This window comes from Toxorhynchites rutilus, chromosome 3 (assembly GCF_029784135.1).
Source record: "Toxorhynchites rutilus septentrionalis strain SRP chromosome 3, ASM2978413v1, whole genome shotgun sequence".
Lineage (NCBI taxonomy): Eukaryota > Metazoa > Arthropoda > Insecta > Diptera > Culicidae > Toxorhynchites > Toxorhynchites rutilus.
In genome coordinates this window covers 55,443,232-55,459,591 of record NC_073746.1, presented here as the reverse complement: position 1 = coordinate 55,459,591, position 16,360 = coordinate 55,443,232, and the positions used below count along the sequence as shown (strand labels likewise).

The 16,360-nt window shown below is 39.2% G+C and overlaps 1 protein-coding gene across 2 annotated transcripts in view; it reads left to right on the top strand.

Moving 5' to 3' along the window:
* The window catches only part of LOC129780629 (uncharacterized), a 196,803-nt gene extending 181,259 nt beyond the window's left edge, over positions 1-15,544 (top strand). For both annotated transcript variants that reach the window (XM_055789112.1, XM_055789111.1), the window contains 3 exons: positions 5,688-7,137; positions 7,197-7,562; positions 14,467-15,544. In XM_055789112.1, coding sequence (XP_055645087.1) covers positions 5,688-7,137; positions 7,197-7,562; positions 14,467-15,202 — 2,552 coding nt within the window. In that variant the 3' untranslated portion in view covers positions 15,203-15,544. The remainder of the gene's footprint in view (positions 1-5,687; positions 7,138-7,196; positions 7,563-14,466) is intronic.
* The last annotated feature ends 816 nt before the right edge of the window (positions 15,545-16,360 follow it).

Genomic DNA, 16,360 nt, shown 5'->3' with positions numbered 1-16,360 from the left:
AGCAAATCGCCTAATATTTCCAAAACAATACGGTCTAAATAAAAAATGTCACAGCTTCACTTGTTTTCTCTCAATCAATAATGTTTAATCATTATATCAAGCTTCATATTACCAAATATATCATAAAATAAAAGAGATGATTTTTGGACATAAAAATTTGATGCGGGGTGAATTGGTCCAGTGTGTGTTTCATCGAAAAAAAACATACTTATGTTCATGTAAAGTATTTTGGGATAATGTTACAATGAGTAACAGTGTTCTGAGACCGATACCAGATGTCTTGGTCAGATTCCAGACCAGAAAAATTGGATTGAGACCATCTCGAATTCTGCATGGGTCTTTTCACTGGTTTCCGTTCTCGATGGCCTGCGTTACTTTTTCAAGCTCCTCCTTCTTCCAACGTTGTCTGTCTATCATTTTTCTGTAATTCCGCGACATTTGGAATCAATTAGTCCAATGAAAAGTTTCAAACATGTTGGACCAATTCACCTCATAGAAACGTGTCCATGTCATCCCACACAACATGCAAGAATTAAAATGCAATAAATTCAATTTATTGTTATCAAACTGACAGTTTCGCTGCATCAGATTGGCCCTTTTCTGTAGACGAACAGAACTTTACTGCCCAATACACGAAAAGTTTGTTTAATCAGCGGGAAAAACCTTAAAACCACGATCGGAAAACTCACATTTTTTGACAATCAAAGTGCTTGTTGTGTTCATGCTACCGTTTCCTTCCACCTGTCGAATTTTACCGAAGTTTTTATACGTTAGGTACATACGGTTCAACAATAGAAGGAGATGACATTATAAAAAATCCAAGTTGAGCCGTACTTTTTGAGATAAAGGGGTGGTCCAAATCATCCCGTGTTACCCTACTAGTTCTTTTGTTAGATAACAAAATATAATAGAGTTAAATAAGGCTGCCGAGTGGTTTTGTCGTATCGACCAATCTGGTAGTATACTTCTAAGCGCCTTAGTTTGTTTGGCTTTACAAGGCTGCCAAGTTTTTTGTCAAATAGTATCCAATTATGTAATACAATTGTGAGAATACATTATTTTCAGACAATCAAATTTGGAATTCATCGATCCTATGAATTTCCTAGGTTGTAATTCCAAATAAATGAAACGAAGTAGTTGGTATGTTTTATTTTGATGGACGATTGGCAACCAGGTAAGACGTATACGATTACATGTCTTTCGTATCATATGTACTAGTTTTAACTGCTCCAGCAGTATATACGACAACTGCTGCTCGATAGTTCAAACAACCGGAGTTCGAAATCCATCAGAGCATTTTGCTTAACCATCATCACCACTAATTTTAAACATTTATATTTTACTCCCACTAAAACTCAATTGAATAGTTTCTATTTTTACATACGTAAATTTTCTCATATAGAGCAATTCCACCCCAAATCAGCCTGACGCTGACCTTCTCCAATTTTTTTGGAACTTCGTACTTTATTCATGATATGATCAATTCAAATTACGACTGGTTTTTCAAATGGCGTATTAAAAAATAGAATTGAAACGGATATCCGTTATCCGGCCTGTCCGACGTGGAACTATGCTGTTATTTTATTCAAGTCGCTTGTTAATAACTTCGGATATTATTTTAGAATGCTGCGAAATTTTAGAAAGAACTGTTTAATAGAATTGTTTGGTCATCCTGATATGTTTTTTTTTATTGTAGAAACAGGTAACAATAATTGATTGATGATTCATCCTTGCTCACGCAGAACAATACACAAACATATCATATGTCGCAATTTGTTTTATGTCAATGCATTGAAAATTTATCTCGAACGCGAACGATGGCCTTTTCAGCTATTGACATCTCTGACTTAACACCGACCATATATGGTTTGTTATACTTTGTGAAACATCATAATTTAATCAAACATCTGGACTTCGAATGGCGATTAAATTAAGATAAATAATTTACGCCCTTTTAATAATATCAGTAGAAATTTGAATTGGTCATATGGTGTTCAGTCAAACCGTACTAAGTAACATATTTTTTTTCGATTTCGAGTAAATCGAACCAAAAAATTAAAGTTGTGTAGTTTCAATTCCAATCATTCTCCCCAATTGTTTCTTTTAAATCACTTAGTTACTCTTTAGCAGGGTCGTATAATGATATTATTACGAAAAAAATATCCAAAAATGATCGATTAGTATGTATTTTAACCCTTTTCAGTACAACATCGAGTCTCCCTCGTGGTGTATTTGCATAACATATGGCGCTAGAACGCTCAGCAGAGTAGTGAAATCGCTTGATGTGTGACGTTTTGAATAATACGGGAAGGGGTTAAAGGACTTTTCTTGATTTTCTGAAAAATACGTTTCAACGATAAACGGGTTAGCGTGTTTATGAAAAATAGTACTTGCAGTCAATGAAAGACCACGGTTGGATTTGAAACTTTAGTAATTACAATTCTTTTACTCTCTGGCACTTGGTCCACTCTGTCTGAACAAGATATAATAATATATTCGATCAACTTTCCAGTAACTAAGGATTACCTGAGAAGCAAATACATTGTGTTTCAATACGAAGTATTCTTTGGGGTTCACTGAAGGACAAAGGGACATTTCCAACATTTCATTGAAAATTACTTCCATTTCCTGGTTGTCAGAAAAACGTGGCTTCTCTCTAGTCACTATGATTATATGCATTTGGTTCACTCTGAAGCGTCAAATAGGCAAATAATGTCATATGTCCCCCAACGCTTCAAAATGTTTGTATGTATGGAAGTAGACATCTTTTTCTTTTTTCTTTTTTCATCTTTTTTGAGATTGCACACAAAAAAATGTTCAAACGGCGTCAACGAGGATTGAACCAAGGCCGGCTGGAATGATATACTGTTTTACACGACCACTCTATCCACATAGCTAATGATGCTGTTAGGCAGAAGCGTGATAATATGACATCTCATTACAAATTGAAGTCCATGTCCATGGATAAGAAAGTGATTCCGGTGGCTTCGTACCACTCCAGTACATGCTTTGAATAGTGGCACGAAGCTAGAACCAGTCAGAAGATCATAAGATTCTCGTGTTGTTTCAACAGAGGAAACAGACGCTTCATTCAGGTAGATCTGCCCGTTTACAGTCCCGGTAGTCACGAATGGTGCACTTCGTTTGCCACATGAGCAGATCGCCAAATCATGTATTTCTTGGCAAACTTTGAAAGTTTCTGCTTCCTTACTTACTCCGGAATATCAAACTAGTACTGAGCCATGAAGAAGAGTAGCCCCGGAAGCTTCGGGAAGTCTTCCATGGCCTCAGTGTGCCTTCATCAACTCATCAACATCTGAGTGTACAGTTTCCGGGCCCGTGACATTCTCACCGCAGTCCCTCCCGGTCCTAGTCTCTCTACAACTTTTTGGTCACATCCCTGACCGCAGCATTGGGATTCCGCTGGAACGCTTTCACGACACGATGTCCCGATGAGAGAGTTGAGGATTTTCCAGGTGCTTGCGTAAAATCAGTTCGCGGCGTTACGTTTCGGGTGATGTCATTTTTTCCTATTTTTGAAAAACTGACAGCCATAAAAATACATTGTAAACTATACACTATAAACTACTTCTACCCATATTTTCAAGAGAAAATACCCAATGGGTAATGCAATTTGTTGTGGGGCACCCTTCATAAATGTAATTATAACCTCACAAATATTTTCCGACATTTGTTTCTAGTGTATTTTTGTAATAAATCGTATGTTCGTATGACAATCGTCGTATAAGGTGTGAATATAAATCGTATATTTGTACAAAGTAGTTCACAAGCATTTGTCATGTATGTATATCGCTTCCACTTTTGCATGTATGGTGGTTACGCGCATCATATACTACCCAGATGATGGGGTATATGAGGTATATACGATTCAATGTTTGCTGGATTGATATGGTCAAATTTGATGAAAACCTTGGATTTCTTAGCAGAATGCTTGTAATGCATGTCTTAACTATTCAAAGCATGTACTGGAGTGGTACGAAGCCACCGGAATCACTTTCTTATCCATGGACATGGACTTCAATTTGTAATGAGATATAATATTATCACACTTCTGCCTAACAGCATCATTAGCTATGTGGATAGCGTGGTCGTGTAAAACAGTATATCATTCCAGCCGGCCTAGCTTGTAATTGTCGAGAATGTCCTTCACTACTAAATCTTTATACTGGTTTTCTTAACACTCTTACTTATCTTTTTTGGTTGAAGATTTCCATCTTCGACTTGTCACAGGTAGCGATAATTCAGTGCGAGTTCTTCAGTTAGACAACTTTGAAGTCGCTGTCAATTATCGATTCTTTACACATTGTAGTGGCGCATAGTTGTCTGAAATGGGGCAGTCTGCATCTAACCTAGAAAAAAGTTTCAAGTTTAATCCTCATTTGGACTAGGGATATTTTCTTCAATTACTCTTCGTTTACCAGTTCAAGAATGGCACACTGATTTGATGTCAATTGATTATCATATGTTCAAAAAAAAATAAGAATAATAAGAAGAAAAAGAAGAAAAAGAAGAAGAAGATGAAAAAGAGTGATTTGAAAAAAAACCAAGTTACTGTGGGTCACCCTTTCTCAATTATGTCTACATTGACAGCAATTGAAGCGTGTGTGTTTAAAATATTTCAGAATTTTGCAAAAGGTGATTTTATCAGTCGGATTTTTTTATGAAGACGAAGTATATAATCATCTGTTAGAAATGATCGGTTTTATTATAACTACTTATTTTCGAAGGTTATATGATTCTGATCGGTGTCGATATAATGCTATCTATGGTTTATATTAGCTCTATCGACGAGTGTTAGAACAATCGATAGAAATTATGAATCAAAATGCGAAAGATTCTGATCGTTTTAATTCATTACTGGAACTGACGAGGAAATGTTCGGAACGGTTGCCACATGAATTGGGTGAATTTTCAAAATTAAATGACCAAGTATTCATAAATACATCGCTGGGGAAAGCATCAGAGACGACTTACAGAGGTAGGTTAGGGAATTCTGTCATATCCAAATCATATGAACCAACTTCCAACATTTAATTTGTACAGCGATTCAAATTGGAAATTTCAATATGGATTCAATTTCATCGTCATAAACATGATATTTATTTTGAATGTCTATGAAATTTACACAAATTAATTGAGAATCATCATTGTGTAATACACAAATATTCCATGAAATTCATTTTGCTATCGAAATAACATTTTTGAAACGAAATATTGAATCCTCGGGAAGAAATTGTTAACACTGACTGCATCTACTAGTTGTAATATACAACTGAAAATGTTTTCCGCCATTCACCTCACCGCGAGGAACATTATCCGTTGATTTTGATTCGCTTTATGTCCCTTAGCATTTTTCTTCCCTTAACCTTTCATACGGTGTTGAGCAATGCGTTGTAAACTTTGTCATTTTTATTTTCCGCGAACATAATTTCCCTACCCGACGCGCCTCCCATTCGCATGTTATCCATCAAAAAGCCTGTTTAAGTATATCTTCGACTCGTGTTGTTCTAGTTTTTCTTTGCGGCGAAATTCGGCTGCTAGACGGAAAATTTTGCCGTTTCAAGAAATCCTCGAGTTTTCGCTGAGAGTTTTTTTTGTGATTACCAGTTTGAGAGTAGTGTGCTGTTTGCCTCATTTGTTAATTTCTGCTTTCTTCTTCTTTGTAGATTTATCGCCCGTGAACTGGTCCAAAAAGTCACCCATCAACTGCTACAACATCGAGGAGGGACGTGTAGTGGAACGACCCAAAGGTCGCTACATATCACCGATTCGGCTGAAGAACAAGCATCACGCCCAGGCGGGCAGTGGTGGATCTGGAGCGACTACCCCGGTCAGCAAAAGAATTCTTCAACGCGATAAGGCCTCCGCCGATGGTGATTCTTCGTACGAGGGCACCCTGATACGCAGTTTGAGCAAATCCATTGGCAATATAAGTGCGTCAGTGAACGACAAGAGTCCATCGTTGAGTCACCGGTCAGTTGTTTATCGGGACAAGGAGAAAAAGAATCCTCTGGCCAACACGCGACTATCGTGCTATCAGACGATCAACTTCGAGACGAACGAGATCGCGAATAAAAAACAGCTGTACAAGTCTGTTGACGATTTAATCTTTCTCAATGGGGACACGAACGGTTGCGAAAGTGACTTTTCCGGCGTCGATAGTGCGGTAAACAAAGAGCGAGCTGCGCTGGACGGCGCCAGCCAGCACGATTCCAGCGCAGCCACGGACGACCAGCTAAACCAAAGTCTTATCACTACTAGTAGCGTTAGTAATAATTGTACCAGCAGTCGCACAACAACCACAGAACAATATTTATCAGCAACCACAGCCGATGAACCAAAGAGCGAACGATCGAACATGGCCGATAACGTTGCTGATCACGACGAAACGTACGGTTTCGCCCAGATGAAGGAGAACTGCATCGAGAACATGTATCGGCTCAAACTGGAGGCCCTCAAAGATGAGGAAAAATTCTTCAAAACCAGCAACGGGCTCAAAACGCCCCAGAAAAAGAAGGACAATTTTACCAACAAAATCAAAGCAATGTCCGATCGAACACAAAAGCTGTTTTCCAAAATCTACTCGAATTCTTCGTACAAAGCCAACAGCACGGGTGAAAGTGCTTTCCATTCCGGCTCGAAATCTCTTAAAAAGAGTAATTCCAAAGTAACCAACAACCGTCGAAGTATGAGCTATGGAGCTCTTCCCGGACTGGCAGATTTCCAGAAAAATCAGGACAAAAACCAACAGCAAGAGCAGTGCCAACAAATTGAACCAATCCAAGATGAAGATTTATCAGGAACGGTGATCCATCTGACACCCCAAAATCATAATCGGCTGGACGCTGAAGATTGTGATTCTGGCATCATGGTGTACGAATCAGGTGCCTCATCTATTCTCGAAACAGAAGACGTCTTCCTGCCAAACATTCCCTCGAAAGTGATGAATAACTGCGCGGACAACACGGAGTTTAAGCTGGTGACGATCAAGCTGGATAACAGCGATGAGGAAACGGATAATTTAGGCATTATCGTTAGCCATATGACCAGCAAAGGAGCGGATGTCAACAATCGATACAAGGTGACACACGTGCTGCCAGGTGGTTTGGTGTACACGTAAGTATCGGTGGTGATATTAGGTGCCGAACGAATAGCTACGTTAAACTTTATTTTAGCGAAGGGACCATTCAACCGAACGATGAAATTGTTAACATCCTGGGCAAACGATTGCGGGGACTATCGATGCGTCAGGTTCAAGATTTGCTGAACAGTTGCACCCGCCGCGGCGGTGGACGCACAAGCATTGATCTTGTCATTTGTAGGAGTAAGGTAAATGATAGTGATCTGTTATATGACGAGTCGGTCAGCCAGCAGGAACCACCGGTGAATCGACGATTGTTCCGGAACAATCGCATGATTTCACTCGATTCATATCTGGACGAGGAGGAGAAGCATCAGCACCAGCAGTTCGCTGGCGACGAAGAGCAACAGCATAGTGATTCGAGCTCCGATCAGGACAACTACGCCTCGAGGGCTATCAAGTGAGTGTTTGTTTTGTGTTCACGAGTTGTGATTGATAGTTTCGTTGCATAACTGTGAGTATTGCGTAGCTTTTCTAATCGCGATCAATGCTAATCATTCGATTAGTTTAAAGTACAAGTTTGGTACTCACGACAAACTATTCAGGAAAACATATCATCATATAGGAAACAAATTGTTTTATGTGAAAAATGCTATTTTTGACCTTCAGGACAAACATTTATCAGTATTATGCCTATTCACTTACTTCGCAAAGATTTGCGTGCGCGAACACTAAAGTCAAATCGTTTTCTATCGTGAGAAGGTAAATTTTAGGGAAATTTTCGCAGTGTGTGCTCAAAACATTACCACAGCTGACATTTTTTATTAAAAATCAAATTATTCTCCTTCTGAAGTCCAATTAGTATAAAAGTTGATGGGTCTGGGCCTAGGGACACAGACGGGATTTTGACATAGGACTGTGATTGTGTGTAGTAATTACATTTTGATTGAGTTTTTTCATTGTTCAAAATGTGTATTTTTTTCTCTTTTGATACATCAAATGGAAAACCCGAAAAAAAACGATTTCTGTATGAACTTGAATCTTTTGACGTAGGATTACGTCTTTCGGGAACATATTGGGGTACAAATTGAAAAACGAATATCGATCGCATCGTGAAATATGTCCAATTTCAAACACTTATTGCTCAGTCATTTCATGACGGATTGATGAGATTTTTACATCAAAACATTGCGGCACTCTATAACAATTTTTCACCTTGAATAAAATAATTTATATCATGTAATTAACTATCGAACAATTGAAAAATCTCAACCCCTATCCAAACGGAACTGATTGGTCGAAATTGACGTCATTTCTTTTTCGCCTGCTTCGCTTCTTTCGTTCCCCGATAAGTCAAATATTTGCATGGCGAGCGAGTGGGGGGCGCCTATTTCTCACATATCAACTGATATAAAAGGACGGTAGCATTTTTGGATTTCTCCATAGAGACGAATGAACTCTCAGAGTTTAAAGTCTCTCTAATTTATTACCTGTTACCTGGATTTCTCATTCTCGTTCAATGCTCAGATCGGCAAATATCTGGGCTTCTAGTGTGCAGTGCTCTACAAATCAACCAACACCATACGGTGCAAATGAGAGGAAGCCATCGGCAACCAACGATGGATGCGGTGCGGCAAAGGGAGCAAAGAAGAGGTAGCAGCGGAGAGGATCGAATTAAATCTAGTGTGCATTGCTGGTGCGCTCCTCTTCACATCAACAATTGGATGCGGCAAAGGAGGCAGAGGAGCGAAGTGCATTGCGTCGCATCGTATCACACCCGCTATCCGTCGTTTAGCTCGTCGTGGTGGTGCCAATCAAACCCTCGCAAATCGACGCACAGAAGCCGATGGCGCCAAAGTCAAGGAAACCATCAGCGAATCCGTAAAAGCTACCGCTCCCAAAACTGAACTGCTACATCCGACTGAAACGCAGTAGATTCCGTACAACCCATTAAAACATTCCAGTCGTTCTCAGGACTATCAATTTGTTTTCAAACAAATGAGTTTTTTTACTGTTTTCCACTTACCACAAAAACTATATAAAACCGATCAAAAATACTGTTTATTTTTACATTTTCTACTAACAACTAACATGGAACGTATCACGTCAAAAACATACGTTTCATCAACCACCTTTTACTGGACTTGGCAAAAGAAGCGAAGGACATATGCATGCATGTATATAACGGAACGCTCCAGTCATACACAGCCCGTTAGGGACGAATGACCTTTGGGTTAAAGTCCCTTCAAAAACAAGAACGAACGATACACAGCCCGTATCAGACAAATGCATGAAGGAATTCTATGAAATAAAAATAATATTTTTGCGGTGCCTTTGCGCCAACTAAAAATGTTGAAGTTCATGACATCTGGTAGCAATATTTTTCTTCTTTTGAATTATAGAGACTTTAAACTTTACGTTCATTCGTCTCTAGCCCTGAGAAGGGCCTTTCGAAGAAAACTAGTTCATACTCTTTCTCGACCTACCTTTAGAAAGACATTTTCATTGTCGCTCAGCACTCCTCAGCAATGTTGAAGTTCATGCTTTCGGCGCACCAAGCTACGCCATGAGCAATATTCATTTAGGGAGGCAGATCAATCTCCCATCGAACTAGCAGGCCCGAAGGCAGTTTTGAATTGATAAAATTTAAATGTATTTATTTTTTTGACGTAGGATTACGTCTTTCGGGAACATGTTGGGGTATAAATTGAAAATCGAAAATCGAGCACATCGTGAAAATTGTCCAATTTCAAATGCAATATGCTCAGTCATTTCATGATGGATTGATGAAATTTTTGCGTCAATCGATTTTGCCACTCCAAAACAATTTTTTATATTGAAGATAATAATATATGTCATGAAACTAACTATCGAACTATTGAAAAATTCCAACCCCTATCCTAACGGAAATAACCACATCTGATTGGTCGAAATTTACGACACGTGTGGCGGGTCCCTAACAGAGACATCAAAACCAAGCTGCCTGGGGGAAATTGGCTTTGCAAATACATGATAGTAGAGGGAGCTTTTGCTCCCACCGAAATGTTGCTTCGTGGAATTGCATATCAATGACTGATCGTGTATTGTGAAAAATTTAACACAAGTGTAAGTGTAAAATATATGGTAGCAGTTGTGTTGAAAATTACTTGATATATGAAACGATTTATTTCAATTTTCATAAATAAAAACCAAGGTGTGTTTCCGCTCGAGAACGGGTCGTTTGGTCACCAAATCATTATCAAAGAGTTTAACGATGTAATTCTTCAAACATATCCAAAATCAACAGATAGCCTAACGGAATCCTACGTCAACTATGCGGTCGTGTCTCGGACAACCCTCCTGTGACTTTTTTTTATAAATTCGTTTATTCTTACAGGCTCAGCTACATAAGTTTAAAGGAGCCGAATTCTTAAATATATTTTTGAAACTATATATATATATATATATATATATATATATATATATATATATATATAAACAATTTTCCTAAATCTATGGTTAGTATTGTGGGAAACTGATTACTCGCGGTGGACTCGAGATTAGAAGGGTGACATATTTTCTCAGGAAAAGGATGGGATATAAGGAAATTATTACAATCTTGATAATCACACACACACACACACACACACACACACACACTCAATTCTTAAATTGCTTCGCATATCTATTGTGAATTTACATTTCAACTTATTGTCCTGTTTGTGGAGGCGATCTGGCGTAGCGGTAACATCCATACCTCTCACGCTAAGGATCACGAGTTCAATTCTCACTCCCGACATTCTTCAGAAATGGTAGGTAAAAGTGACGAATCAGCCAAATGTGTTGAAATTCGCTATGTATTATTCTAGAAATAAAAAAAATATATTGTCCTGTTTATAGCAAGGAGACCAATTACTCACAAAGGCGGCTGCCATACAAATGAAACACAAATTTCTGCATTACTCGAGAATTAATCAAGCAAATAAAACCAAATTTAGCATGTAAGTGGTTGAAAAATCTTGAACGAGAATTGTGTCTAAAAATAATCTGATGTTATAATGTCGAGTTTAGATAAAAATACTAGTAATTTTATAGTAAAAGGTAATTTTAAAGGGTAGATTAGAAAATCAATCAATGAATAATTCTGCGATTGGACCCATGAACAGCGCTTAGTAAGAAAACGTGGATGTGATAACGAAAAATAAATTTTGGGCGGGACGAAGTTTGCCCGGTCAGCTAGTAATCAATAAATTTGGAAACGATCCGATTGAATTTGTATGGATTTGTAGAAGAATAATTGATTCCTTATACGGCTTTTCGCTTTGCGGCCATGTTTCGTGGAACGAATCTAGGCCGTATAGCGAGGTATGGGTGTACAGGAAAAGTAAAGGAGAATGGGCAAGTGCATTCGAGGAAGTGAAGTGGACTTCTAAGGAAGCCATATCGCGACTACTCAAGCTATCATAATCTGATGTGCATGAGTATACCCTTTGGAACTTCTAAATCAGTAGCCAGTTAAATTCATTAATTGCATTTGTTACATTACCAAACAGCATGCTCTATATCATGATATCCGGAACCAACATTACATGAATTGTTAGTAGCAAGACCTAAATGATAAAAACGTGAATTGAGCACGAATTGATTGGACAATATACAATACAACTACTGATAATTGTCTATTACCGGCAAATGGAAAATAATTCATAACACACATCGATTATCATTGTGAACTGACGTCCGAATGTAGGCAAAAAGATTGCTCTTTGCGTTGTGGAGGAAAGCGAGTGGTTATTGCCATCGAAAAAACATAGGGGAACCGCGGGTAAAATGGACAGGTGGCTCATTTGTATAGTCACATCTCGAATTTCAAATTTCTGTCAATGAGAACAGCAGCCGCTACAAAATGGTGGATTACAAAATTCGTGGGGGGATATGCAAAGTCCTAATGTGACTATTACTTAGAATGAACTGACAGAGCATACATAACAAACTGGAGTGCACTACAATAGATCAAACAAATGTTCGCAGTGGTTTAAGGCTCCTACAGAAGAAGATGAAGACCTTCACGGGAATGCTGTCCGGCAATCTTGCAACATGTCTCGCCCATCGCACTCGTTCAGTAAGAAAGTGTATCGAGTAGTCTTAAACATTTAACACGTTATCACACACAAACGGGTGAACTTTTTTTTTGTTGTGTAATCAGAGCACGCTTTGTTTACATGTCAAAAATCGAAATACAAGTCATTTAATCGCGGTCATAAAGTTGTTTGCGAAATGTCGGGAATTGATCTGGAAACTAAAAAAAAAATTCTACACAATCTACACCGGAAAGGGCATTACTTACCACAAAATAGCAACAATAACAAATTTTTTTTCTCCAGAAAGTGTTAAACGAATCGTCGCAAAGTTCGGTAATGAGTGTTTTTTCGAGGATCTCAGTAGAAGTGGACGAAAACCCGGACCAAGTAATCTCGAATTGGACCGAAAAGTTGTAAATTATATTCAGAAGAACAGGTCTGCATCTGTTCATGATTGGGATTTTGGGATGATTCAGCGGATTAAACAGAGACATGGACTACAGACCTATAAAAAGCAAAAAGTGGCCAAACACCGGAGCAGCAAGATCGCGCTAAAACACGAGTTCGAAAGCTATATGAGCGTATTTTGATCAATCCTAACCAGAGCATTCTCATGGATGACGAAACATACGTCAAAGAAGATTTCAGAACACTGCGGGGACCTCAATTTTATACCAAATCGATTGGGGAGAGTGTACCATTTGCGGAAACGATAGTTGCGATTGAAAAATTGGGCTAAAAAGTGCTTGTTCGCCAAGCCATTTGCACGTGTAGCATGCGATCGTCAACTTTTTTCACAAAAGGGATTATAAAAGCTCAAATTTATATGGAAGAATGCTTGAACAGATGGCTTCCACTTTATAGAAAGCACGAGGTTCCTCCTCTATTCTTGCCAGATTTGGCATCGGCACATTATGCCAAATTCACTCTACAATAGTTTTCCGAAAACAACATCATGTTCGTCGAAAAAGGCCTCAACCCACCTCGCTGTCTCCAGCTGCGGCCAATTGAACGTTACTGGGCAATTGGCAAAGCCAACTTCAAGAAGGAAGGTACAGTGCCTAAAAATATGTCAGAATTCAAGAAGAATTGGTCTGCAGCGTCCAGAAAGGCACAAAGACTATTGTGCAGAATTTGATGAGTTAAGACTTAAATCTAAGGTTCGTTCATTTTTTAGAAATCAAAAATAAGCTTGATTTTTTCTTTTCATTGCTATGTAAACTTAATATTCTTTAATAGAAATCACTTTTGTAAACACTTTTTGATAGTTTTCAGTTTTATTTTGATGTTTGAAAGTTTAAGACTACTTTTCGATACGCTCCTTAACAAGCAAACCATTTGTCATGACAATGTCATGCGAAAATGCGAAAACAGAATAGAAACTGAGAGAGGTTGGCGCTCATACGGTATGACTCATACGGTATGACTCATACGGTATGAGGCATGATGTCGACGCCAACCTCTCTCAGTTTCTATTCTGTTTTCGCATTTTCGCATAACATTGTCATGATAAATGGTTTGCTTGCTCCTTAATGATCGTATATACAGCCTCTGGTAACTATCGTAAAACCACTGTTCAAGTTCTACATATTGGTTTAAGATTCTCGATCGATTTTTTTGAGATTTGAAAAGGAAAAGAGCTTCACATCACATCCTCGTCCGGATATTTTTGGATGAAGTGGGCAACTTCCGGCAGGAAATTTGTGCTGTAAATGTACCCATTCACCACAAGTCTCGAACGGAAAAAGAGTGGCTTTCACATCCCCTTTTCACTGATAGTTAGCCACGGAAGCATCTTTATTAGGAACTTGGTTTGAGAGATGTACTTCAAGTCGAAACATACCATCTTGGTGGTGGCCCAAAGCCCGGAACGATGTAGTCACCTTTCCCTTCGTCTTCTGTTTTGACTTCAGCTGTAGTTTACGTTTGCGCAGCTCCATCGGCCGACCGGAATATAAGGATATTATAGATACCGAAACGGGCGTATCCGGCGGAATCAAAGTATTTGACGATGGGATCCACAAAGTATGGAGCGCAGATGCTTTACTGTTTTCGCCATAACTTCCGCAGTTCAACTGATAGCGCTGTCAAATTTTGTTTGAAAACTCATTAGTTACTATTTTTAACGGTGCACAAGAGGTTAAGGAGAACTATGAAAAGTTGGTTAAATGCAAGCGTTATTTGGCATAAAAAAGCCGGTTTTCAAAATATAGTTCAAGTATATACTCTGATAATCATATACAGTATTCTGAATTATGATACAACATCCAAAACTACTAACATGCATTCTTCCATTCCATACAGGATCGACGGTAACAAGTACAACACGCTCGGAACGCCACGCCGCCAGAAGAATCTCTTGGTGGCTGGTGGCAAACGACAACAGTCTCCTCCTCCCAGTGACATGCCCAGCATCGAGGTAGATTCCCAGCCAGCATCGCTGGATTGCGTCAAGCGACGATCGTTCACCAAAAATGCCGCCAATACGGCGGCGAACAACACTTCAAAGCTAGTCCGTCGATCGTTGGTCGGTAAGCAGTCCTCACCGGGACACCACGCGGACCCAAACGTCACCAAGAGTACACTGAATTTGTGCGACGATGAAAAGTTGGAGCTCAGTGGAACCTCGGACGATGCGGAAACAAGCAGTGGGACGAGCTCGCTGGAGATGGACAAAACCATGACCAATTTCTGCACCCTCCCGCGACGACCCAAAAGTTCGCTGTGCTCGTTCCATACGGTTGCGTTCGAGAAGGGACCCGGTAAGAAGTCCCTAGGTTTTACGATAGTTGGTGGAAGAGATAGTCCACGTGGAGCGTTAGGGATTTTCATCAAGAGCATCCTTCCGTCCGGCCAGGCCGCCGAAGATGGCCGATTGAGGGCCGGAGACGAGGTTCTAGCAGTGAACGGCCAAGTTTGCCACGATTTGACCCACCTGGAAGCGGTGAAGATGTTCAAAAGTATCAAATCAGGAGAAATCGTTCTTCAACTGTGCAGGAGGAGTAAACCGCACAGAGAGGGGGACGATGCAAAGTGTTAATTTTTTATCTGTATTTTTCAATTATTCTTTGTTTTAGAAGGCTGTGTAGATTTTTTTAAGGATGGTATATTTCAGTGCAATTCGCCGCGAAGGAGCGTGTTATAAAATTCTAGATTGAACTACTTTTCCAAGAGACTTATTAGATTAGAACCCGGGCTGCATCGTGTAAAAAAAGTTGTATGTTGTCTAGCACTCAAAGATGTCGTCTTTAAGAATACATTTAATTGAAACGCTCTGTCTGTAGCTGTTTTTCGGTGAGATCTTTACGTGGTAATTTAAATGTAATTCATGTAAGGCAACAGCTAAGCACGCGACAAAATATATAAATACCTATCATCATGACTGATTAGATATTGCTGATTGTTTATCACCTTCCATGGTCTTATCTAAGCATAGCTACCTCAATATTCGATTATGCCAAGCGACAGTGTTGTAAATGCGTTTTCGTTAAGCAGTTCGACTCAATAATCTTCGGACAGCAGTACTGTGATATAGCAATGGATGCTGATTCCGATCCCGTGCTCAGAACCGTGGTTCCGACGGAGCCCACACTTCATCCACTTCATCGCTTTCAGTTTGTGGACCACGCAATGTTTGTAGTGTTATTGGTTATTTCTGCACTTGTGGGAGTTTACTTTGGGTTCGTTTCGAAAATTAAGCAGAACAATGTGAAGGAGTACTTACTGGGCGGGAAAACCTTGGCTATGTTTCCGGTGGCAGCATCGCTGATTGCAACGTAAGTTTCACTGTCGTTCCACCATTATCATCATTGTGTGTAATATTTTGTCTTGAAGATCTGTTTCCGGAATGGGATTTCTCGGCGTTCCTTCCGAAATCTACGCCTTTGGAGCACAGATATGGCTTTTCATCGTATGTTCAGTGATTGTAAGTAGAAACTCGAGCAAACACAGTTTTCTCAAGAGAATAAAGATCTTCTATAAAGTTGTATTTCATCTACGTTGCGTTAGGGACACCATGAAAAAACGAGTTTTTTGCTCTAACTTCTGTATCTTCTATATCAAAATTGTCTTGGGACGACTTTTAGAGCTTATCATGACCAACATTTTGCGATGCAGAACTTGCCAATATCTTAATACTACTCAAAGGTTTTGATGGGTTACCACCCAAAAACTTTTGATTTCCATTTTAGTTTACTCA